Below are 26415 nucleotides of genomic sequence, written 5' to 3'. Positions count from 1 at the left end.
AAAGATCAAACTGGCAAAATCACATTGCCGATGTAAAAGGAACTCAAGAAGTTCCACCTTATCTGAAGACCTACTGGCTATTGATGGCTAATGTGGATTAAAATTATTTTTCTTCAGTACTAAGGCTTTTGAAAGGCTATCCATGCTTTAGTGTATGGCCCTACAGCCATTGCACATAAAGTCACACAAATTAAACTCAGTGGGAATTACGAAAACACGATTTCATGTGGGAAAATGGTGGGAGGTAGTGGATGAATTGAAGGGGAGGGAAATAATGGTATAGCAGGTGAAAATATATTCATATATGAATACTAAATAAACAAGATGTACACACACAAAAAAAACCAAAATTATACTTCAGAGACTAATGTAACTTAGTGGTCCCTAGCACCACAAAATATACAGACAGACAAACAGTAAATAAATAATAAGGACCAAAACATCAAGAGAGAATTAAAATTTCTGACAAGAGTCCATATTTAAAATTGCATACGATTTTGATTGGGACACGGGGTTCTGAAATGCTTTTCAAATTATATGTATAGTGTTTACACATTTATAAATACAACAAAGTTCTCTCGGCCTGGTAGCTAAAGAAAGGGGCATGGGCTAGTTTAGTTATATATTAACTACTTCATGCAGCCAGAGGTAACAGCTAACGGCTCTAGGTCATGCTCCCTCATCATGTGACTGAGCAGTATGTTTCAGCTACCCAGATCTAAAGAGCCTTCCATGCTTGTGACTAGGAAAGTTTCTTAAGTTGCCATCGTCAGTGAGGCTAGTCTTACCAGGATTACGGCTGGATCGCTGCTGCCAGCTTGAGCGTCAGTGGATGCTTTGCATCTCTGCATGAGGTTTTCACTCTGCCTCTTTTTCGTTTCCCATGAAGAGACCTAAAATAGTAACAAAAATTATGCAATAATTAGAATCAACCAACGGTTTACATTAAGCCACATGAAGCATTTCATAGAGACTGTTTAACTGCAGGGTAATTCAGGAAAAACTCAACTGATCCTTGCTTCAAAAATATATGATTGGCCAGGTATGGTAACCCAGCACTTAGAAGGCAGAGGCAGAAGGATTACAAGCCAAGGATCATCTGTATACACAGACCATGAAAGAAAAAAGGCAACAAGAAATGCAAAGAAATAAATCATTCAAGCACGTACATGTGAAGATCAACTAACAACACAGCAATTTTATAGAAAAGAATAATTACCTTTGTTCTAAATACTTACGAAGAATTTAATGATCTCCTGATTTGTCTACCCCATGTTTGGTTTCCATAAATACAATGTCTTTCAAAATCAAAATAACTTAGTTTTCAAGAGTTGAGTTTTGAGAGTAGGGAGAGGGAGGGAAATGGGAGGCTGGGAGGAGGAGGAAATTTTTAATAAAAAAATAATAACAAAGAGTTGAGTTTTCATGCTGCCTCTATTTGATGATGCTCCATCTGCCAATGGGTCCCAATCTGGTTTCTGACCCCTTCATCCCCCAGCAGCAGCAGCAGCAGCGAGTCTTCCCCATATCATTCCTACTGCCTCTAAGTTTGGTTAAGTCAAAGAGCATTTTTCAGACCTATAGAATTTAGCTCTCCTGCCCAGCTCTTTTTGAATCTCCTTATTCCCCACTTGACTTTAATGATGAAACCAATTCCTAGTTTCTCTTCTCATAGGACTGGCAAACCCTTCTCCTCATGTACCCTTAACCCCCACTCACGCTCAAATGTGTCAGCACTTCACAAGCTCGCGAGTCCTTTTCAGACCTCAGCCCTAAACCTAGGCTCACATGTGTGCCTCCCTTCCTTGGCAAGGAAACTCCAGTTCCAGGGGATTGATACCCTCACACAGACAATTGCCACATCTCTCTGCTCACACAGTACCCCTAATACATCATCAAGATGGGACTACCTCCACCACCATCATTCTGGACCACACTCTAATGATTTCTCCTCTAGAGCAGCCTCAGAACTGCTTGGCTCACACTGACTCTATTAAGCATAATCATGGAACAGAATCCATGCACCAGTTACCAGTCCCAGACACGGACTTCTGCCCATTCCGTCCTGGTATTGCTATCAGTACACAATGTAGGCAACCACTGGATAGAACACTGCTCTTCTTACATAAAGAGAAAGAGCAAAAGCAGCCTCAGTACCCTGCACCCTTCCCCCACAGTGGCATGTGTCCTTAGCAGCCAATGCAGAGAAACAAAGGGCAGGGCTTTGATTTGGCACAAGAATCCCCCATCTTCCGAGAGGAGGTCAGACTGAGCAGTGGCATTAACCAGATGCTGTGGGACATGGGACACACATGATAAGCAAAACAAAGAAGTGCGTCTCCCACTTGGGAGATGAACCCTTGGGAGATGAACATCTGTCTACAGCTCTGTGGGCTTCTTATCTCTTGGACCATTTTCCTGTGGCCAAAGAGATAACATAATCTGAGACTTCTCTAACCACATCTCTAACTGTTATTCTATACTAGGCCAGACTAAGTCTTTCTGAAAGAAAATCTGGACACACAACTTTCCCATGTGAAAAAAAAAAACCCACTAGGTCCTTGCTGCTTTTAGGATAATGCAGCCCCTTCCTCAAGCCTTCCAGGACTTCACGTGGTTACGATTCCTATACAGGCCATCCCCCTGCTCCTTTCTGCAACTCTGCATCTCCATTGCTTGTCCCCTTAAAATTCTTTGCATTCATCTGTGGGCCAGTGCTCTGCCTCTGCCATTACCAATTTAATTGAATGTTATCCTAAAAACAGGGACATTTTCCCCCTGGAAAGACATCTTTTAATTCTTAATTAAACTCCTCATTGTAAGCACTGGTGCTCTTGGGTCACAAACAGCTGCCAATACAGAATTTGAAGAGGAGGCCGAGAGTTAGGAATCCTTGCTGCTCATGTCCAGGAGCGGAGCTTAATTTCCAGCACACATATCCAACGGCTCACAATGGCCCATAGCACCAGTTCCAGGGCATCTGACATCTTCTAGATCCCGCGGATCCCCACCCCCATACGGTTCACATCTACACAGATAAATACACACACACATGAATAGAAGTAAAAATAAAATTTTAAAAATGTTACAAACCACAAGCTAGGTAGAGTAGCATCTAAATCTACTTCCGGCTACTCTGGAGGCTGAAGAAGGAGAGAAGCCTGGGAAACATAGGAAAACTCTTTCTGAACAATAGGGGGATAAAACGTTAGCAACTGCCACAGTCACATGTGTTTGTCAAAACATTAAACAGTTTTATAGTAAGCTTGATGAGGGAGGAGTTCCATGTGTACATATGCTGAAACATCCACAATAAGATTATACATAACATATGGACACAAACACACACTTAAATACTATGTAAAACTACAGAAGGGTTTGTGTACATACAAACAGTTGGTAAATACATTCATGTTAGCTTTACATACATGTACATTTAAGTTAAACTCTATATTTAAGATCTAAAATACGTGGCTTTAACATCACAAATGTAAGATCTTTTCTCAGCCAGGCATTCTTTGGGATAGCATCACTTGGCTGAATTCTCCCCATTGTGCTGATATTAGCAATCTAACTTTTCTTCCAAAATAGAGAATTTGGGGGAAAAATAGAAACTGGGACTCTATCCAGCAAACACAGGTTGCAATGTACATCCCATAATTAGAGTGAGCTAAAAATGTGAAAATAGAGCCAAACCTGTACCAGATGCTATTTCCAGAACAAGGAAATTATTAAGCATTTTGTGAATAAAGAGGGCAAAAAAGAAAAAGCAGAAAAACCTGCCTGGGACGGCTCCACGTGCTTGACGTTTCCCGACAGAGCTAGCGCACAACTCTGCTGCTGGGGCTGCACTTTCTCCTTCATGGTCCTCTTCAGAATCCTAGTCTTGCAGACAAACACCACATCCGAGTCCGGATCCTCCAGGCTTCTTTTTTGACCTCTTTGGCTGGACAAATGCTGGACAGATGACAGAGGAGTGCCTTGTATTAGGTCTACCACCGCAGGCCCGGCTCTCCCAAGTTTGGATTTTTCCTTAATTAAAAACAAGAAGATATAATTTTATGAAATGGAGTTGAATTATTTATGATGAGTTACCATTTTCTCTCATAACGCTGAACTGTATTTTTATAGCATACATGTAATTTGATTATATTCACCCCCTATTTCTGGCCTCCAATATCTCCCAGATTTCCCCAATACATGCTGTAGTGCTTTGAATGAGAATAGTCCACATAGGCTCATGTACTTAAGGTTTCAAAAGCCCACAGCATTTCCAGTTAGCATGGTTTTTCACACGCTCATGTTTGATACCTCCTTCCTCCCCCCCTTCACTTCTTGTGAATCAGACATAAGTTCCTAGCTACAATTACAGCCAAGCCTCCCTGACTATTGCAATGCCGGCCATGATGAAAGTCATGAACTGTACTATCCTTGGGAGCTGTGAACTCCTAAATTCAATGATTTCTTTTCCAAGATGCCTTGGTCATGGTGTTTTGTCACACCCGTAGGAAAGTAACTAAGACATGTTCCCTTTCTAATTTCCTTAAATCCTTGAGTTCAACTAATGTTGCCTATGTACACATGATTGTGGTACTTTCCACAGGAACATATTCATACCTCTGAAGGAAAATGGCTCTCCTTCTACTACCAGTCATCTGCTGCTACTAGTGCCTCAGGGTGGGGCTAGGGAGTGTGTGCCCTCCCTCATCCATGGTAGAATGCTGACTGACTTGATCTTGGGCAGGACATGGATGTAACCAAAGTTCCTTGAATTCATGCATATGATGCCCCTGCCATGTCCAGAAAACACAGATCCACACAGGATCTCCCTCATCTCTCACACTTACAATCTTTCTACCACCTCCTCTGTGATGTGCTCTGAGCCTTGTGGTGCAGAGGATGATAGAGATGTCAGTTGGGGACTGATGACATCATAGAAGCTCATTCTCTGCTCTTGGACAGCTTGTGAGGCTCAGGAATATCAGTCATACTTTGTCCAAAGATCAAAGGTTTTGGATAGTCGCTTTCGCAAGTGTTTATGTCAGTAATAGTTCACTCAAAAGCAGACTCAGAAAGAGGGGCAGAGGTGGGCTGAAGGCAGAGACCTGATATACTTGTGTTTGTTCCCTGGTGCATGAAAGATGAGGTAAGTTCTCATTCCCAGGCCAATCCCACATCTCCCATCCTGCACCCTGCTCCTGCTGACTACTTTTTCAACCTGTGAAGGACATGCACGGTACGAGTATTAGACAGAACGTATGCACCTCTTCTAGCTAGGGTCAAGCCTGTTTTCTAGAATCCAAAAAGAACTAGGAGGTCTAGGGGTGGGCATAATTTGGGTGGTGTTCTAGCATTCCTATGTTTCCTGCAGGTGACTGATGGGCTGTCACTCAGGCGATCCAAATTTAATACAAATAGAACATAGCACTCCTGTGCCTGATTCCGCAGTTCAGCTATGTAGTGAGTTGGGTACATTCCTATGAAAGAAGGGGCAGGGCTATGAGCTCATGTGCACAACAACTTACTACTGGGTTCAAAAGTTTTGGTTCCTATGTGAAGTAAAGAAAGTGCAAGTAATAACAACACAAAGTAAAGGGACACACTGGAAGCAAATGTCTCCATATTTAAAGCAACTATGAAGACATATCAAGACATAAAATACACGTGTCTATATCTACTAAGACCTATGAGCAGTTAAGGGAAGGGCAGAAGGCAATTGAGAACACCTGGGTTTGGATCTCCAGCATCCATATAAAAAACCTGATGCAGGGCTGCACACACATAACCTCTGGGGAGAGAGAAACGGGCGAATCCTTAGGCCTGTTGACCAGACAGTTAGCTAAGTCAGTAAACCACAAGTGTAGTGAAAGTCCCTGTCTCAGATAATAACATAGGAGTGGTTCTTCAAGATACATGATGTCGACTTTTGACCCCATGTACATGCATGTGCACCTACACACACGCAGGGACACATATACACATCCATGCACACACACATAAAATGGGAATAATGAAATGTGGAGTTTCCTACATATTTGTGTGTCTAATATGCTGAGGAGTTCTGAGGCCTCACAATTATTGCTTTTTAAAGCTGCCTAAATGATTCAAAAGTCCTCTACGTTTCATTTTATGTTGTTGTAGTGCGTCTATGAAGAGGAGCATGCACAAAACGTCACACGCACCTGCCTGGCAGGCTTCAACTTGGTAGACGAGGCTAGTTTTTAACTTATGCCAATGCTCCTGTGATGTGGGATTCCTCTCTGTATGCTGTGATTACCATTAATAAATAAAGGAACTGCTTTGGGCCTATAACAGAGCTATAGGAGAACAGAGCTAAGTGGGGCAAACTAAGTTAAATGCTGGGAGAAAGGAGGTGGAGTCAGAGAGAAGCCACGTAGCCCTGCTAGAGACAGACGCCAGAACTTTAGCCGGTAAGCCACAGCCACATGGCGATACACAGATTAACAGAAATGGGTTAAATTAAGATGTAAGAGTTAGCCAATAAGAAGCTAGAGATAATGGGCCAAGCAGTAATTTAATTAATACAGTTTCTGTGTGATTATTTTGGTTCTGGGCAGCCAGGATGAACAAGCGGCACTCTAACAACACTCCTGAACTTAAGGTGCTCCTCTTGTCTCTGCTGTCCTAATGTTGACATTACAGGTGTGAGTTATTAGGTGGGACCCCAAATTTTAAACCTTATATAGTGGAAAATTGAGAAATAAAACATTATACAATAGTTAGCAAGCTTTAAAAGAAACAAGAAAGTGTTTGTTATGCAAACACAAGGACTTGAACCCATCTTAAAAAGTTGGGTACAGTGACACACTAATAACCCCAGCTTTAGGGAGTGGAGACCAGTGGATCCCTTCTTCTGGGAGACAACATTGATAGCTGTCCCCTGGGTCTCTACCAGCATGTACACACTCATGGAAGCATGCCTACACATACATGTATACCCATCCATGTGCACACACACACACATACTCAAGAATTAGAATCAGAATTAAATTATTTTTAGGTAACTATATCTCCACAGACTGAACCACTGTCTTTCTCATAGAAACTATGGGGGAAAATATTTTTAAGAATTGGAATTGTCATATCCAACCAGTAAGATAATGGAAGATTTAAATATTATTTATGCTTTATTTCCTAAGTTTTTTGCTAATAAATATGTATCAGTCTAGAGAGAAAAGAGTGTTACCTAACACCTATTAGTGCTTCATTCTGTGACTGAGGAAGCTTGCATGAGAAATCTAACACAAATGGCTGGATATTACTTTATGTGCTTACTTAAAATATTTTTGAGATTTTCAAAAGTTTTGTTTTTATTTTATGTGTCTGCAATGCCTCATCTGCTTTTTGTGCACTACACACATGCAGTGCCCACAGAGGCCAAGAGATGGTCTCAGATCCCCTGGAACTGGGGACACAAATGGCTGTGATCCACTAAGTGAGTACTTGAAATTGAAGCTGGATTTGTAAGAGCAGCCAGTGCTCTTAACCGTTGAGCCATGTCTCTGGCTCCTGGCTCCTATTTTAATTACTCACCTTGGGTGCTGTAGAAAGGCAGGAGGACTTGAACTCGGGGATTCTATTCATTGCGATAAGCTGAGGCTTCTATGGGAAAAAAAAATAATTAAAGCAAATTTAATGACTTAAAAAGCCTTCAGTTGGCACATTACAGAAATTCAGTATTCTTCCTTTTCTAAAGAAGTATCTAAATCACACTCCTTACCCATAAACCTTCAGTTCTGCTGCAAAGTTGTTCTTACGATGGTATCTGGGCGGTGCTTTAGTAAGCACTGCAAACTAATGTCTTATGAGCAACTTCAGGACCAAACCCTGTCTGCGTCCAGCCTCTGCATCCCATAGTCTCCCACCTTTCCTCTATGAAGACTCAGCTCTCTGCAGAGCTCAGGGGCATCCTGGCCTGAGGCATCATCCCTCTTGCTGGGAGCACTGGGCTGAGATTCGGCGAACTGGGGAGCGTGGAGTGCCTTTTACTATGCCTCTCACCAGCACCCTGCAGCTTCCCATATCTCCAGACAGACTATGGAGAAGGGGAGCCATTGATCTCCCTGAGACGGAAGCACCTTTGACACTACCGCTTTTGCAGTTGCTTTTAGCTACTGTTTTTGTTGCTGCTATTTTATTCTGAGACAGGTTCCCACTATAAGTAGGTCTGACTGCCTGACCTGGAGCTCACTGTCCTGGGATTCAGATAGCTCTTGGCAAGTACCTTCAAGGTCACCCTTCCAGATCTGAATCTGTTCCGTTCACAGCACTTCCTTCTGGGATCTCTCTTAATTGGTGGATCATTAGTACAGACGCACAGGTTAGAGGTTCTAAACATTGCTGGCTCACAAACCTGCTCTACTTCACACCAGTGAACAAGCTATGTGAATTTCCCCCACTTGAATCTTCTGCGAATTGAAAAATCATTTGGACAAAGTCACCACCTGCTTTGGAGGCCCTTTTCACTAAAGGAGGTGAGGTGGCTCAGTGGGTGGAAGGTATAAGTTACCAAAACCTGTGACCTGAGTTCTCCAGTACCCATGTAGTAGAAGGAGAGAGCCAATCATTCTCACACTAAGGCATTGTTCCGCCAACTAAATAAATAAGAAATAAAATATAAAATACTGGTAAAATGGCTTGGTGGCTAAAGGTGCTTACCAAGAAAGTCTGATGGCCTAGGTTAGATTCCAGAACTTATGACTCCACAGAGATGTCCTCTACATGTCCAAAACATGCTATGACATACACATACATACACACACTAAACAAAACTAAATTAAAATATAAGTAAAATTGAGGAAAAAGCATGACAATCAAATTTGCATGCATGCTATTATAATCCCCAGAGAAGCCTCTAGAAAGTCACATCCTTACGCATGGAATTCTACCTTAACTATCGAGGGTGGGAACTGGCAGCATCGTTTTAGTCTTCTTCAAGTGGTCTGATATGTACCAGAATGGAGAAGCACTATCCTAGAAGGCAGTCCCATTGCTGAGCCTCTGGTACCTGGCCTGCCATAGGGACTTTCAATTCAGACTGAGTAAATGCAAACCCACCACACTCACATGGTTATGATGTTTACTAATGTCTACCCCAATCTTGACCACTTCCCATCTGTCTCTTGCCTCTGTGACTCAATGTTCCTCCCTGTTTACATGGCCCCCTTTCTTATTGCTGCACCATTAAACAAGCCACGTCTTTGGCCTGGATGGTCCTGTCTTTCTGCTAAATCCTTTGCATCCTTCAAGTTTCAGTGCCAAAAGCACCCATCCCAACTGCTAAATCCCAGTCTCTAGGGAAGAACCATTTACAGCTTTTCAGCTCACACAACACTGTGGATAAATAGATTTGTGCTTTTTAATGTGTTCTTGTTTTAAAGCTACAAAGTAAAAAGAGCTACATTGGTTCATTCTCTAATCTACATGGGAAGTAGAAAAAGACAAAATCTCCTGATTAAATTGGGAGCATGGGGATAATGGGAGAGGGTAGAAGGGGAGAGGTAGGAAGGAAGGGGAGTGGAGAAAAAATATATAGCTCAATAAAAACAAACAATAAAATAAGAAGAAGAAAGTTGGGAGGATGTAGGAAACAATCAAGAAGGAAATAAAATCACCATTTGGAGGCAAAAAACATAGTTATGAGTTAGGTTTTCAAAATCCGCTCTTGGTCAGTGTGTCTCCATAGGAAAAGTAGAGTATAAGGTGAGATTCCAGCAAGTTCTTCACAAGCAGAGCCTCTTCTTTCATACTCACAAAAGCCACTGCTCTGTCACTCATAACTTCTTAAGTTCTTTCACAAGCATCCCATGTATCCTATTCCCATGAACTGGCGTGTGTCCAGCAAGGTCGCATCCCATGTATCCTATTCCCACGAACTGGCGTGTGTCCAGCAAGGTCGCATCCCATGTATCCTATTCCCACGAACTGGCGTTTGTCCAGCAAGGTCGCATTCCATGTATCCTATCCCCATGAACTGGCATGTGTCCAATAGGGTCGCAGACACCCTCCCACCACTGGAAACAATGGCTGTCATCGCTTTTCCATCTCCACTTTCACCCTTCTCTGCAGGCACATATCTACTGATCCTTCTGACAGGCTCTTGCTGAGGGTCTCTGCAACTGCTTTTTCTTTCTTCCATTGAAGCTCCTGTTTCATCTTGACCCTTCCAAGCTACACCAAGAAATATCTGGAAGAATCTCCTAGCTTCATGGAGTGTACATCTTTGTCCTCTGTGTGCCTTGTTATTACAGGACTTCCAGAAAAGGGTAGAAAAGATGTGTATTGACAGCTATGCTTGCACCCAAAGTCCACCATGATGCTACCTAATCTATGTGGTTGTATCACACTGTCTTACAGTTACCCATCAATGATGCATTGCAATAGACTGGACTTTCACATTTGTTTCTGTTATATGGGGCACAGAGTGTGATGCTTAGGGCATTACAGGTGCTCAGGAAAGGGTTGCCCATTGTAGGGTAAACTGATGGAGCTACAGTGTACTGCCTATCTTTCTACAGTTGAAACGCTGTCAGGGGTCTACTCTGAATTCACAGCTTGACAGATTCTGTCATCCATGCTGGATACTATCACACCTTGCAAGTGCTTTCTACCTTGCCATGGACATTCATTTCCAGCAAGTGTTAGCAATCGTTTATAATGAAACTGATTCCTGACATGGCAAAACGGACCAAGTGTAGCTTGGCTATAATATATGACTCAATTACATTATTTGAGTTTACAACATTTTTAATAATAACTTAAAGATAACTGTTCTCTGCTATACAGTTTTATTGTAATGGGATCGGACCTGAATTACTAACCATCTTGCTAAATAAGAATTGTGAGCAAATGGACATTTTATGAGTCCTATAAATTCTGCTCTTTTGTTTTGGCTTCAGAGTTGTTTCTACAAAAGGAGAAGAGACACAGAAAAGCACGGCAGATTAGCCAATTGCATTTTGAATTTTAAAAAAGCATTAATAATTATGATCAAACAGAACATTTTGAAGTCATCATGAAGCCAATAGAAGATGCTGTACAGGCTTCAAGGAATAGAATGAAGTTAAGTAAGTAGTTGGGGGGCACAAAGGAGGAGGAGCGGCTGAAGTGAATGGCTTCCTGGCTCAGTTCTGTGCACAGCAAGGCTGAACACAGCTGGCTACTGTTTCCTGCCTAAAGGTGCATGATACGGCCTAGGGAATTTGGAGCTGTATTCCTCCCATCTGAGTTCTACTCACGTCCTTCATGAATCCTAACCACATAGTTAATTCCAGGGATGGCTTCATTTCAGCTGTTTACATTAGTAGTTTCATTCAAAAAAAAAAAAAAAAAGGCCAGCTGTGTGAAATTCTTTACTCTTCCTTAGAATTGATAGCTCTAATTGTGTCAGGAGTATCTCCAGCGCTGTGGCTGTCAATTAAAACTTCATCCCTCCACCTCTTGACTATCTAATTCTAACAAGAGTAGTCTATCCCCTGGGTTGTGCTCTGCCCCACCCCTCCTGATGGTCCTCAGCCCTGAGTCCTCAGATCACTCACGATTCTCCTTAGGATCACTATGAATTCTGAATTTCTTAATTCCCCTCTCCAAATGAGGATTTAGTCTCTTAGATGAAAACGGGGGAGCAGAATAGTTCAACAGTTCAGAAATTTCAGCCCCCCCGAGACTGTTGATTCCATACCACAAGCGGATACATGATTCTCATCGTAAAACAGTTCTCTCATTTGTCACTAATTGACACTTGTTCCCAATGACACGAGTCTGTTCTTCAGAGCATCTGAACACAGTGCCTGCCCTTCCCTGTCATCGTATGTCCCCAATTCCTCTTCAGAGGAGACAAAATTAAGGTTATCGTGTATGTGAGGCCCTTAGCAGCTCTCCTCACGCTTGGAAAACACACGGCTCGGCTCCTCCTCCTCCTCCTCCTCCAACTGAAAGCCACCCCTTGTCCTCACATTCTTCCTTTGTCTCCTGGTTGTTCTGTTCATCAGCCAGACCCCACATCCCTCTTGTGTGCTAAGGATCTTCAATTTCATTGGCTTTCTTATTTAATAGTTCAGAAACATTGTCAAATAACTCCCAGCCACAAATTTACCACATATATACTTACAGAACCTCTGTGTGATTACAAAGGTATGCACCTACCTCTATCCATTTTATATACATTTATTGGATTTCTTTACATTCCAATCACCTCTTCTCCTCAACCTAGCTGACCCCTATCTAGAATTTTTCTTGTAAAACCCAAATGCAACAGAATTAAAGGGACAAAGCCAAAGCCAAACAATAAAAGAGGAGGAAATTTGCTAAAGAATTAAGATAGAGTAGAGTCCATCAGCTTCCTTTCTGAAGCATCCTCTATAGAAAAGATACAGACACATAATTGGTGCACTACAGAATCTGCACATGCTAATCACACTAAGTGAAGTTTGTCCTTTGGTTCTAATTAGAAACAGCATTTCCCACTAACCGGCAATAGGCTTGCAGCATCAGCGTGCAGGTTGCCCTATTATTTTTAAATATCTTTAAAAATCATATATATTCATTTTTAATTTGAAGAACAGATTTTCCTGTCTTTGATTGCACTTTTATAAAACTGAACTCTGTCGGCATAGCTAATCCACTTCCAATTCTGCCTCTGTTACCTAATGAATAGCTGTTTCCTAATGACAGCATCTTTTGATGCTCATCATCTTTTCAGATTTCAAAAAAAGGACAGTGATAGAAATCTTATAAATATGGGTATTTATTTTTACATGTTAGTCACAGCCTCTGCCAGCAAAATGATTGCATTTCTCTTACAAGTTCAGAGTCTTGTAACCCAAAATGGAATCAGGAAGACCTGGCTCAGCTGGGTTATCTATGGTAGCAGAAAACAGAGGAACCCCCGAGGCAGAGAGAAAGGGGAGAACATTTGTGATGGACACAGCGTGAAATGGAGATTCCAAGACTCCGATGGGAGAGACTTTTGTTTTGTGGACCTAGTGTACACTCCCTCCTGTGTGTTTATGTGCGTGTGTGCATGTGTGTGTGCATTGTATCGTGCATGTGCATTGTGTATGTGTGTGCATCTGTGTGTATGTGTGCATGTGTGTGTGTGTTGATGATGTGTGGCACTGTAGAGAAAAACGTGTTCATGTTTCTATAGCGACTTCTGACTAATCTTGAGATCCGGAAGAAAACAGCATACCATGGAATTCCATTTGCGACTGATCATTAGTGAGCATCTAAAGAAATTTCTCTCTCGAAGCTGTGGGATCTCTGGAGAGTGTGTTTGAATTTGAAAGGACATCTCTGTAGCAAAAAGATAATTGAATATTTTTCTCATATATATTCCTAATTTTCGTCTCCTCTCCTTAAGGTCTTAGCTTCCCTCAGAGAGCTTTACTTGCATTCCAAACAGATCAAAATTCTCACCACTGCTTGCTGCTTCCTTTTCTTACTTAAAAAGCTGCTAATCAGGTCCCGCTTGTGTGCTGTCACAGCCTCTGTGAGCTCATGTGGAGATCAGCCCTAGTGTGTCTGGATGACATTGTTTCTTCGGAGTCATCTACCACCTCTGGCTCTTCCAATCTTTCTGCCTCCTGACTCCTCTTCTATATCACTGAGCCTTGAGTGAACAGGTTTGATAAAGACATCCCATTTAGGGCTGAGTACTCTAGAGTCTCTCTGTACATTTTCCAGTTGTGGGTTGCTCTGTGTTAATTACCATCTATTGCAGGAAGAAGCTTCTCTGATGAGGGATGAACAAGGCACTGATCCATGGGTATAGCACTGTGTCATTAGGAGTTAATTTTCTCCAATGGAGTGTCACTAGGTATATTAGCTATGCACTCTAGGACAGGCCCTGTGCCTGTAGTTAGCAAACACAAAACAAACTCCATATTTGCTTGGTTCTGTTTGTTTGTTTTGGTACAGTTTTTGTTGTTGATGCTTTTGTCTTGTAGTTTTTATTTGTTTTGATGTTTGCTTTTCTTTTTTCTTTTTAGAGATAGAGAAAGAACAGGAAGTTGGGTGGGTAGAGTTGGGGGAGGGAGAAAATAATAATGTATGTAAAAAAAAGTTTAGCAACTGAAAAAAGTCACTCAAAAATCCCAAGTGATCACCCTGTCTTCCAAATTTGCCTAGAACCGACAGAGTCCTCAAATAAAAATCACTATTAGCTCTAATTTCCCAGTTGCTCCTATGTGCATGAGGTCACTCCATCCCTGCACTGCTAGGCCCTGAGGTGGGAGCAGCTCCTCTCTACACCCTGTGTAGAGGTAGGGACTGGTCAGGGAAGATGGGCTAAAGGGTTCAATGCCCCTGCTGGCAAAGTCCCAGATACAGAAGGAGAGACAGATCCAGTCTGAATTGTCCTGAGCCTACAGAGTCTTAGCATAGACTATAGATTAAGAAAACACAGGCGTCAACGTTTCAACAAGGATTAACAAGGCAGTGGTACTACATGTAAAAACAAGTTCAAAGTCAAAACAGTAATAAAATTCAGATCATTGAACTGAATTCAAGATATAAAACCAGGCTCTGTATTAGAAGATAGATTAAAGCCAAACAAGATGAAAAACAGGATCCCAGCTCCCCAGGATTGACATAGGGTCACTCTGCACAGGGTTGTAGGCTCTGAGGCCTGGGCTTCCCTTAAGGAGGAGCAAGAAGTTGCCTGCTTTGGAAAGAAGCCAAATACCAGCATCTTACCTAGCTCAGCCTGGGAACAGGCTCGCAAGTACAACCAGGATGCCAGGGAGCTGCTGACTGTCCTTGATTAGCCTGTATATTAATTGAGAACTCGTGATACATATGGTTCAGGTGCTTAAGGAGGGTTTGTAGGGCAGAGATCAGACAGGTACGTATGTATGCATTAGAATCTAAATCACTATTGTCTCCCACTGAATTATTTCTGCCACATACCTGAACCTCTTCCCTCATCCTTACTGAGGTGGATAGGAATGACAGGCATGCAAGCAGAGGAATGGAACACAGCATGTCTGCATGCAACTGTCACAGCTGTCCTCTAGAAAGGGACATAATCCCCCTCTGGAGTTAAAGTCATCTCGGTCTTCAGTATCATTATTTGATCACGTCTGGAAAGTGCAGCAGCAGATGACAATAGGTAACTTGCCTCAGTCCCAACCTCCTGGGCAAACGTTGGGTAATTTATGAATCCGGAAGTTGGGCATATCCTGGGTTTTGTGAACCCATGCCATCATACAAGGCTGCTACCTTCTCTCCAGCTACTGATCCTCTCTGGGCTTGTTAAGCAAACACAAACTGCTGTTCTGGCAGAAGGTTTAAGACAATTTGGCAGGTCAATTCAAGTTGGAGAGAGAGGACCACGGTCCCATGTGTATGCACAACAATGAGCCAGGTATGATAGTGAGAAGTGCTCCAAGACCAAGAGAGCCCACTGTGCCCACCTTCAGGGGGCTTCTGGACGAGTTAGCCAAAAGCAGTTCTTCTAAACTCTTGTTATTATGCAAGAACTCAGGGCCACGAATGTGAAAGCGTCATTCGTTTTCCGTCTTAGAAAGTCATGCGACACCATAGGGAAATGAGATCTTTCTTTGTAGCCAGAGTAAGAAAAGAAAATATTTCAACTACAATGAGTATAATAGCCTCTTGCAAGGCAAGGGTCTTTGGGTACTATAAATTTTAGAACATAGATATTTATGTAAGGGGGATGGAAAGTACCCGTGATAAATCAATATACTTCCTAAGGCATCTGTCAAAGTAGTGACACCGATTTGAAATCAGCATCCCACACAATAATGGCACATTAGAGAAGATTAAATTCTTGATGGGAAAATGTGTTCACAGTCTCCATTACAAAGTTCTCTGCAGATATTTCATTCTAACTTCAAAAACACAGCTAAAACTTCCTCCAGCCGCCTTTGCTCAACATTAGCGACAACGACCAACACGGGAACTGCCAGATTATTTAAGGCCATTTTTTTTGTCAGTGTCCATACGAGCTCTGTGAAACAATAGAAAGATATTGCTGCTTTTCCTCTTCAGGAGGCATGGAATTCCATCAGGACGGTCCCTTTAGTGGAAGGGCTATAAACATGACAAATGGAATCCAGATGTGAACTCTTTACTTCAGTACACATCATTCCACTTTGACCAAGGGCAAGTAAAATTTGGTCTCCGGTAATAGAGGATGAAGAAATTGGAGAGTTTCGCCTGTGTAGGGTGACTCAGCCTTACCAAATGAAAGTATCAAGTTATTCATTCTGTCCTCCACATCATTTGGTAGATACCTATCACTCAAAAGATCAGATCCTAGGTGTGGCTGGGAATGTGGACAAGAGTAAATGAGATGAGCCTTTTCTTTTAAAAAGCCCGTAGCCCAATGAAGGAGACGGATCTGCTAACGAAGTCTCTGTAATGGCAGAGAGAAGGTGAAAGTGTGCCGTAAGAAAGACATGCTGTGGACAGAGACCAGAAGGAGAGAAAGGTTCTTTTATAGGGCAGTAGTGGACAACGATTTCACACAGGGTTGGGCATTAGTCTGAGACCACACAGGACTACAGAAAGGGCAAAGGCCACTGCAGAGGAAAACAACATGAGCCAAGGTTCTCTGGGCACTGTGCACATGACGAGCATGTGAAAAATGCAGAGGAGAATCAGGTAGAGTGGGCAAAACAATGTCACAAAGGGAGGTGCAGACTACAGTAAGCCTCAGCTGTGGCTAACAAATTACTATTGGTCACAAAACCTAGAGGATACATAAGCAGCAGAACAGCACTGCACAGACACGCAAATTCCCAGCATCCACATGGTAGCTCGCGACCATTAGGAATTCCAGTTCCAGAACATCCAATGTCCTCTTCTGACCTCCTTGAGCACCAAGTGCAAGTTATGCAGACATCCATGTAGGGAAACCCCACACACCCATCCAATAACAATAAATGATAATGTATGAAAGTAAAAGCTAAACATACAGTAGATTAGAGCATGAAACTATGAATCATCTTTTAATGACTGGGGGTATTTTAATCCAGTCCCCCAAAAGCCTGAATCAAATGTAACTAAAACTAAATTCTGTGGGCGGAGTCATCCTTGGATGGAATATAGACATTTAGGGTGCAAGTTCAAACTCCGGGAGGCGAAAACTGAAAGCTTAGAAACTCTTTTTTTTTTTTTGATTTTTCTAGACAGTGTTTCCCTGTAGTTTCTAGAGCCTGTCCTGGATCTAGCTCTTGTAGACCAGGCTGGCCTCGAACTCAGAGATCCGCCTGCCTCTGCCTCCCGAGTGCTGGGATTAAAGGCGTGCGCCACCACCGCCCGGCTGCTTAGAAACTCTTAAATTGCACAGAATTTGATTTCATTTGTCAATGGTATTAAAATTATTACCTCGGTATATTCGAAAATAAAAAAAAAACAATTATCCAGTTAATTTGTCAAGCAGCAGCTAAGCAATCAAGTGACATGTAACTATTAAAATGCTTCTCTTGGCCAGCAGGTGGCGCTTGCCACTCAGTATAGGAAGCAGGTAATGGAAGAATGAAGCCTACACTGGAGTTGGACACAAACTCCTCATTCATCTGTTCAGAACAAAGATTTCAGAAGTTTGCTCCGGCCACACAATTTATAACCAGGGTTTTGGCTGGTCGACACTGGTTATCAATTACATGATTTCTTTATTCCATAAAAATGTATCACCAAGGGTGACAGCAAGAGTTGGCCTTTCTTTTCAGCTGTACTGAACTTAGGAGTTTCTTTTACCAAATATAATTTGTAACATACTACTCTGTTGCCCTGTAAATGTTTGGGCATCCTTTTTTCCTGCAGCTTCTTTTTTTTACCCCTGTGAGCAAAATTGGTGCAAAAAAAAAAAAAAGAAAAATCCCAATGTCACCATTTAAAGGTTCCTTACTTGATTAATTACTTGACTTGAACTTCACTCTCTTCCTGTTATAATGGATCTCAGTAGCTGGAATGTTGTGGGAAGTGTGTGCAACCACGGGGAATGCTGTTTCAGTATTAGCTGTGCCTTTCACTCTGGGAGACAACATGACGTTAGGATACCCAAGTGTTCTGACTGACTTTGGGTACTCTCACAATGTGGGTGGCCTGTGTGGGTGCTGCTAGAGGTAAGAGACGGTCACTCTACACGTGGGTAGGGTGTGTACTACACATGGGTAGGGTGTGTACAAGGTGGGAGAGAAACCAAAGCTGCTGGGTTTAGAGAGGAGCAGAAGTATGAACACTCTACTCTCTCGGTCGTATGTGATATAAAGCCTAGAACTACAGAACTTGAGACCAGAATGACCTTGGCTCTAGTGAGGTGCTTAGTATTGGCTGTCAACTTGTCGGGATCCCCAATCACCTCTATGAGACATGCATCCAGCGATGAATTACTTTAATAAAGTGAGCCTCTGGCTTGGATGATTCCAGTTAGGTCTAACCTGAAAGCCTCTTTCTTGTCATCTATCTTCCAACTAGAAGATACTTTACCAGCTGCCAAGGACTAGCAATGACTAGTCCTACCTCGATGCAACACCCATGTGCCACAACAATGACCAGCATGGCAAGATATCCCTAAATGAGCAAAAAGTGCTACACACATGATGGTAGCCCACAGCTGTATTCAAGATCCATTCTGCTGAAGAAAATCATTCCTGATACTGGACACCTAGCCATCATATCTTGGCTAGTGAGGTCATGAACCTTAGCAAAGAAACTTGCCAGACCCATGTCCTTACTACATTCTAAATCTTCACCTAATAAACCCATAGATAAGTGTTTTGACCAGCCCTCATCAGAATCTACTCCTTTCAGCAAATGGAGACCACCATAGGAAATCACAACTAGACATGATGCAGAGATCGAGGGATTGTGGGGAGTCTTGAATTCCCTGAGATGATGGACGGTGTCCTTGAACTGTAAATATACCTTTCTTCCTTAAATTGCTTTTGGTCATGGTATCATAGCAACAGAGAATTAACCAAGATACCTAGTTACCTTTTTCATTTTCCACATCAATCTGTCAGCTAATGTTGATGCTAAAATACAGAGATGAAGAGCTAAGTGTGTGCAAATGATAATGAGGCTATAGTCCACAACCCCAGGGAAGTTAGAACCTCCAGTCAGAAACAGATGGAAGCAGATGCAGAGATCCACGACCAACCACTGGGCCGAGCTCCCAGAGTACAATCAAAGTGAGGGAGGAACAATAATATGAACAAATGGATCAAGACTATGAAAGGAAAACCCACAGAATCAGCTGACCTGAGCTAGTGGGAGATCACTGACTCTGGTTTAGCTACTGGGGAACCTGCATAAAACCAAACTAGGCCCCCTAATACAAGTGACAATGGTGTGGCTTGGGCAGTATACAGGGCCACTGGCAGTGTGACAAGGATCTAACTCTAGTGCGTGAACTGACTTTGTGGAGCCCATCCTTTATGGAGAGATACCTTGCTCAGCCTAGGCACATGGGCAGGGAGCTTTGTCCTGCCTCAACAAGGTAACAGAACAGAATTAGTTGACTTCCCAGGGAAGGCCTTACCTTCTCTGAGGAATAGTTGGGGGTAGTAGTGAGTGGAAGGAGAGGAAGGAGGGGGAACTGGGATTGGTATGTAATTAATCACTGATGTGGGATTCCCCTCTGTATGCTGTAAATATCATTGGTTAATAAAGGAACTGCTTTGGGCCTATAGCAGAGCTATAGGGGAACAGAGCTAGATGGGGAAAACTAAACTGAATGCTGGGAGAAAGGAGGCCAAGCTAGAGAGAAGACATGTAGCCCCACCAGAGAAAGATGCCAAATCTTTACCGGGTAAGTTACCACCATGTGGCAATACACAGATTAATAGAAATGGGTTGTTAATATGTAAGAGCTAGCCAATAAGAAGCTAGAGCTAATGGGCCAAGCAGTGATTTAAATAATATAGTTTCTATGTGATTATTTCGAGGCTGAGCAGGCAGAAACCAACAAGCAACCTCCTTCCACCAGACCACTGCTAATGAGAGGCTAGTGGAAGGAACAAGATGGTGGGTAAGCATAATTACATGGTTTATACTTTATGACAGCCTGATGTAAGAAGACAGACAAATGAGTACTAGACATGAAACGTGGTGAATCATGGTAGTAAATTAGCCTATTCTTGATTTTCTAGCAGTATTCAGTTTTCACCTAAATGTAGTTTATCTTGATACTGAGTGGAGCCCATGCTGCTTCTCTGACCTCCCCATCCCCATATCTATGTACCCTTGCATGCGAAAGAGTTATTCTAAGGCAGTGGCTCTCAACCTTTCTGACACTGTGACCCTTTAATACAGTTCCTCATGTAGTGGTGATCTCCAACCACAAAATTATTTTTTTGCTACTATTAGGAACTGTAATATAAACATCTGATATGCAGGATATCTGATAATCAACCCCCAAGGAGCCATGACCCAGAGGTTGAGAACCATTATTCTAAGGGCAATCAAGAAGACAACTTCACACTGTTTGCTGCATGGCTTTCAGTTTTCCTTCTGGCCCTGGGTAGATATTGCCAAAAAAGAATTACAGAATCCATGTTACTTTCATGGATTAATTTTGAAAATGAGAATTGAGATGGTCTTTCCAAATTCTTCTATTCAGTGATTCCCATGTTTTGCAAAGAATTTTGCTATTATGAAGACATAGCTACATCACACAAAAACTGAGTTTACTTTTCACAGTTATCTGAGCTTCCCCATGAGGAATCAGAGCAAGGCTCTTGGCCAAGTCTTCCTTTATGCTGTTCTTGCCTCAAATGCTCTGTTTGAGTCCTTCAATTTACTCTAAGTAGACTTCAGGATAGAAGTTCAAGGTCACTTCCCTTATGACATGTACTTATTCTAAAGTGTCCCTCGAGGCTTCCTCAGAATAAACTTCCGCACCATTCTAGGTGTGATTAGGCATTGCTGAATTAATGATGGATGTCTTATTGTGGTTGGCAATTTGAAAATCCTCATTAGATTTGGTAATTAAAGAGACAGTTTGGCAACTGAAGACACAATTTATTTACTGTTTCAACCATGACCTGTTGAGTGTTCAGCATCCACCAGGCACTGACTTAGGTAATATTGAGTCATGGTAGGCATAGTTGAGACTTTCCCTGCCTTCAAGAACCTTACATTCTCATATTCCAGTTACTCTGAACTTCCTACATGGTCTAACCTGAGACATACCCAAAAGCAAACATTCAAAAGTCAATGACAATTAAAAACAACTAACCAGCTGCCTGGAACTGGGTCATTGACTAGCACTGAATCCTTGAAAGAATATTATGATTCTAGGACTGTTTTCCCATGCAGATTTTTGTAGAAACTTTCCTTTCAGTCAAGGAAAAAGACAGTGAAGATTTATAGTCTTTGAACAAGATTCTACAAGTGATGCTAAATTGCTCTTAGAATTGAAACAAACTGAATCTAAAATCCTGATTTAAATTTGTGTGTGGGGGGACAAACTATCAAGAAAGAGAGAAAAAGCAGAATGGATGTTTCCCATCTGTTGACTTCATCAGCTTCTGTTAAAATCTCCATCTCAATGATAAATAACAAAATCTGACTTTAAACAAACAGTAAGCTAATTAAGGCTTGTGAATGGCACTATCAATATCCAATTGTCAATAGTGACCTCTAAGGAAGGAAAATAATACATTCAGAGATGGTCAAAAGATAAAATCAACTCCAATGTGTTGATGTCTTTCCAAAACTTCAAGAAGTGAAAGAAACTGAGAAATGACTTTAAAAAGAAGAGATATTTCAGAACAGAAACATCAGTATTTATCTATTTCCTGTTAGTTAAAATAACCACAGACTCTGATAGCTCTACTTCTGGCTTCTTTTATCACACCCAAGGCTAGAGGCTTTATAAACTAACTAGAAGAGCGAGATGTGTTTGAGCAGTAGGCAATGCTTCAGGATGTGTTCCCAAGTAATCCTCAGTATCATGCTCAAACTGACCGAGATGCCAAACTAAAGGGGGAGGCCAGTCGTGTTACCACCTCAGCTGGGGTCCTACCCACACTGTAGATCTCTAGCAAAGTGGGAAGGTAGGAAAAGACAATGTTTACGTTATAAGAAACTAAAACTTTTGTATGTTGGATTGAATCCCACCCCATCACTGGGTTTTCCATTCTAATAAGTCTTGTCTTTTACTAGTTCTTGTTGGTTTGTTGTTGTTGTTTTCTGGCATCCACAGATGAATCAACAATTATGAATATGTACTGTCGACCTTCTCAAATGCTGCTGGAGAAAACTAACTACATAAAGCATGAAATGCTAAATTGGGATGCTGCATCTACAAGCAGAGATATCACTCTCAGTTAAGAAAGTAAGGGTTGGGGGTGACTCAGTGGGTCCTTCACATGTTACATGAGTGTGAAGACTCATGGTGTGGCGTCACACGTCTGTAATACTCATGCTCCTGTGTGAGATGGGAAGTGAGAATGGGAGATGTCCAGAGGTTCTTGGGCAGCCAGCCTAGCAAACGTGGCTTTGAATGACAGAAAGATTCTGCCTCAAACAAGACAGAAAGTGACAACCAACACTCAAGGTTGTCCTCTGACCTTCACATGTGCTTGAGTGTGCGCGCGTGCATGCGCACGCGCGCACGCACACACACACACACACACACACACACACACACACACACACACACACACACTCAAGCAATCAAACAAACCAAAGTGAAAAATGAAGACAAAAATAAATGAAAGGAGAGCTGGAGAAGGGAGTAACAAAGAACGACAGAAAGCTAAGAGTGAGAGAGGGGAGAAATGATCAAAGTACATCACATGTATTACAGAAATGTCATGAGAATCCACTTACTTTGGACAGTTGATGTAAGCTAATAAAAATAAAGGTCATAGGATTTTTCTGTATGTCACATTTCTTTCACTGAAATTTTCATAATTACCTATTTATCCATAGTAATGCTTATTCTTACTGAGTTCTCTTAACAATAAAAAAAGTCATTGATATTCTGTGTTAATAGGCCAGGGCTGTCTAAAAAACACTCTTTACCTAAAATGTCCACTCCCAGCAAAGAAACCTGGTGATGCAGGGGACAGGGAAGGAGTGTAGCCTAATTTTTGAAGTTGCGCACACATGGCTCCCTGTCTTGAACACCTGATCTTAAACAAGCACAGAACTGTAAAGCAGAAATGAATACCTTATTCCCCACATGCTTTAGTACATTTGCAGATATTTTTATAGAACCCCACTTTCTCCATGTTTACCATCAAAATAATTCTCAGATGCAAAAGTGGTAAAAGAGAAATACAAAAAAAAAAAGCCGTGTACATCTTATCTGAGAAACCGTATTAGTTGATTTGCATGTAAGATATCAGCAGATCAGGAGCAATTGCTAAATTTGGAAGGGTAACAGCTCACCTGTGGCTGTGCTTCCGCTAGCCTGTTCTGGTACCTCTGCACCGACTCTTGCAGTTGCTTCTCTTTCTCGTCTTTTGATGGTGGTCTTCTGCTCATGGTGCCCAGTGGAATAGAAGGCAGGTGCTCTGGCTGATTACAGCTTCATAATCAACAAGGAACAAATAAGCATCAGAAGAAAGTGTAAGGTATAAATAAGCTGACTGTAAAAGATGATTTACTTTTCAGAAGTGTTATATTTTTTCTTATATACACAAAATTCAAATATAAAGCAGGATTATATGACTTTGGGGCAATCTGTCATTTTAAATGTCCAATTGGCATGGGAAAGAGCTATGTAAAAAGTGGAGGGGGGCACATGTGTCTATGAGGATGGAAGAATACAAATTATTTTGCTAATGGCCCACTTATCCTAAATTACCAGAAATCAAGTCTTTTTTTTAATAAAAATGTTTCAATCATCTCAATACTAAAAAAACATTTCCTCACCCCGGGCCCCAAATTTGGTTTTAAAATCCTGTGTCCGTCCAAAAGATAACGAACAATTCTGTCTCGGAGACACATGGATCTTGTTTGGAGTCACTCAGAGACAATGGCCGTCATGCCATGCAGTATTCAGGGACAGCTCTGGGGTCATGGAGGCTTGCACAGACGGCACTAGATAGCCAGAGCAGCCCACACTGGCACATCTTTCCCAAATGACCTGTTGTCCTCAGGGGCCTAGTATTTGGCAATCATCCCGGCTTGCAGCTTTGTGCATTTTACAACCATGAACAATTCTCATCATGGGTACAAAAAATAACTAAGCCTCAATTCTGGAAAGCTTGGGACCATTTTGCTTTAATTTTTTAAAATGCTGTAACTATGTTCTAGAGAGCTGAATCTGTCAATTTTTTTTTTAAAAAAAGTGAAATTGTCTAGTTTGTCTTGGTATCAACACTAGACGCAGAAAGGAAGGAGCTGAAATTTCTGAGTGCAGTTCTGATTTGGGGCACGGCTCTGTGCAGTAGTAGTATGAAAGGCAGATGTCAACTTTTTGGGTCTCTTCTAGGTTATAAAGTTTTCTGCTATCCATACAAAGAAACAGGGGAGAGTTGCATCCCATCACTAAAAGAGGAGGGGTCAAACTTTCAGAAAATGCATGTGTACTGGGCTTGGAAAGGGAAGAGGCTAGCAATGGAGAGAGCCTCCTGTCAATGGAAACAGGGAAGAAAATATAAGACAGACGGAAACTGCCAGCTCTGTTTTTCAAGACTGTGAGTATGTATTTTTCTTGCCCCCTGCTAACAAAGAGAAAGTGAAGAACTGCCATCAAATTCAAGCAAGCTGTGAAAAAAACACTTAATCCTACCTTCATGTGGTGTTGGCTATTATTGTTATTTTCAAAGAAAGGTACTGCATAAACAAATCCCAAGGAAGACTCCTGTATCTATAGCTACTGCCAACATGAACTCGAAGACATCTGTGGGGCAGTACCAGTACAGTGCTCTGTTTCTTTTGAGAAAAGAAACTTAAAGCCATGTGAAGTTTTCATTCAGAACAAAGAAAATTAAGTCTTTTATTGCAATGAAGTGCATCCAACTGTCTTCCTTCAAAGATTTTTGGTCATAAAACTTAAAATATAGTACAACCTCTACATATTTTGCATCCTTTCCATAATTCGGGGGATTTGGGTTCAGTCAAATAGCAGGCATCAGTTTTGTCCTGCTGGGGTTTGGTGATCCCTGAATTCAATACAGATGAATGCATATCATAAATAAAATGGGAGTGTGCTGGTAGCTATTTCTCAGCAACTATGACAAAAATGTCATTTCCCTCTGTGATCAAACTGGAAAACAAACAAGACTTCAGTGACCTCAACAAGACTGTCTCCATTTTACCTTGTCGCGGCTGCTGGCCTTGAATGCTACCATGTGTACGATGTCTTGAAGCATTAAATGTATGTAGGTAAACTGGGTTCCCTGGAATGTATAGGATGTTTTGTGTCTGACTCTTGGTTTCAGGTTCACCTTGAAAAGGGAATCCTTAGCATGTCACTCAAGCCTTCTGAGTATCTGGGACTTCTCTTCTTAGAAATGGGATGAGTTTCCAGGGTCTTTGTAAAAATAAAATGGTGTAATGTACAAATCCTATAGAGGAGAAAGCTATGGTGTTTCTGTCTCAGGTTCTATTGTTTACACAGACCCTTGTTCATGCAAATGCCACCTATTGGCATTGACTTTGAGGGCAACGAGGAAGCAGCTTTGGACTTCCAACTGTGTTCTCTGTAAGTACAGACAATAGCATGTCTCATCTCAAGACTCAGCTCGTGCACTCGCAGAGCATGCCTCATACACAACCATTTCACTTTGTTTAGATGAATTCATTTTATCTGCTTCTATCTAAACGTAACAGGGTTTATATATCTCTGGGCATATGTCAAGCCCCATTCTTCAGGAAGGCAGGCCCACTCACCAAAGCTGAATCAGAGGACTCAGTGAGACCACATGACAGATACCTAGTCTCCACTAGGAGTCATCCTATCTACACCACTGATCTTGAGTTTTCCATGCAGGAAGGGCTGGCTCTCAATTAGATGCTTTTACAGCTTGCTTAGCCTCCTGCTGCTGTTTTATGCATATTTTATTATAATCTTTTCAGTGGAAATGAAATACAGATGGTCAATATTGTGTCAGCGTGTTTAAAGGTTCAGGGGCGTCAGGAAACTATAAACAGAAGCACTTTCTGGAGTTTAGATTTTCAAGGTCCATCAGTTTTCTGTCAAAACAACTAAATTTGTTTTACCTCCCCTTGCAAGTGGTATTATCTGGATGCGTAAAAGGGACAAAGTTAATGTAGTCCTGAAGACGACTCTGCAATGCTCTGTGAGGCACCACTAGTTGCTAAGGGAAGAGGGCACAAGCATGACAGTTCAGGGTCGCCTGGAAGCTGGAAGTAAAGAAAGCTGTGATGGACAACTTCCCAAGCCTCTGGGCTTTGTTTACAGAGCTGGATAAAAATGCTTCAACAAGAATTATGACCCTAGTG

General features: G+C 41.8%; 1 protein-coding gene across 1 annotated transcript in view; it reads right to left on the bottom strand.

Moving 5' to 3' along the window:
- Positions 1-26415, bottom strand: part of Morc1 (MORC family CW-type zinc finger 1) — a 164807-nt gene that overhangs the window by 36850 nt on the left and 101542 nt on the right. The window contains exons 17-20 of the mRNA XM_042055818.1: positions 23392-23530; positions 7555-7623; positions 3784-4032; positions 789-893 (exon numbers count right to left, since the gene is read on the bottom strand). Coding sequence (XP_041911752.1) covers positions 789-893; positions 3784-4032; positions 7555-7623; positions 23392-23530 — 562 coding nt within the window. The remainder of the gene's footprint in view (positions 1-788; positions 894-3783; positions 4033-7554; positions 7624-23391; positions 23531-26415) is intronic.

Source organism: Arvicola amphibius, chromosome 10, assembly GCF_903992535.2.
Source record: "Arvicola amphibius chromosome 10, mArvAmp1.2, whole genome shotgun sequence".
Taxonomy (NCBI): domain Eukaryota; kingdom Metazoa; phylum Chordata; class Mammalia; order Rodentia; family Cricetidae; genus Arvicola; species Arvicola amphibius.
This window is presented reverse-complemented; position numbering and strand designations above follow the sequence as displayed.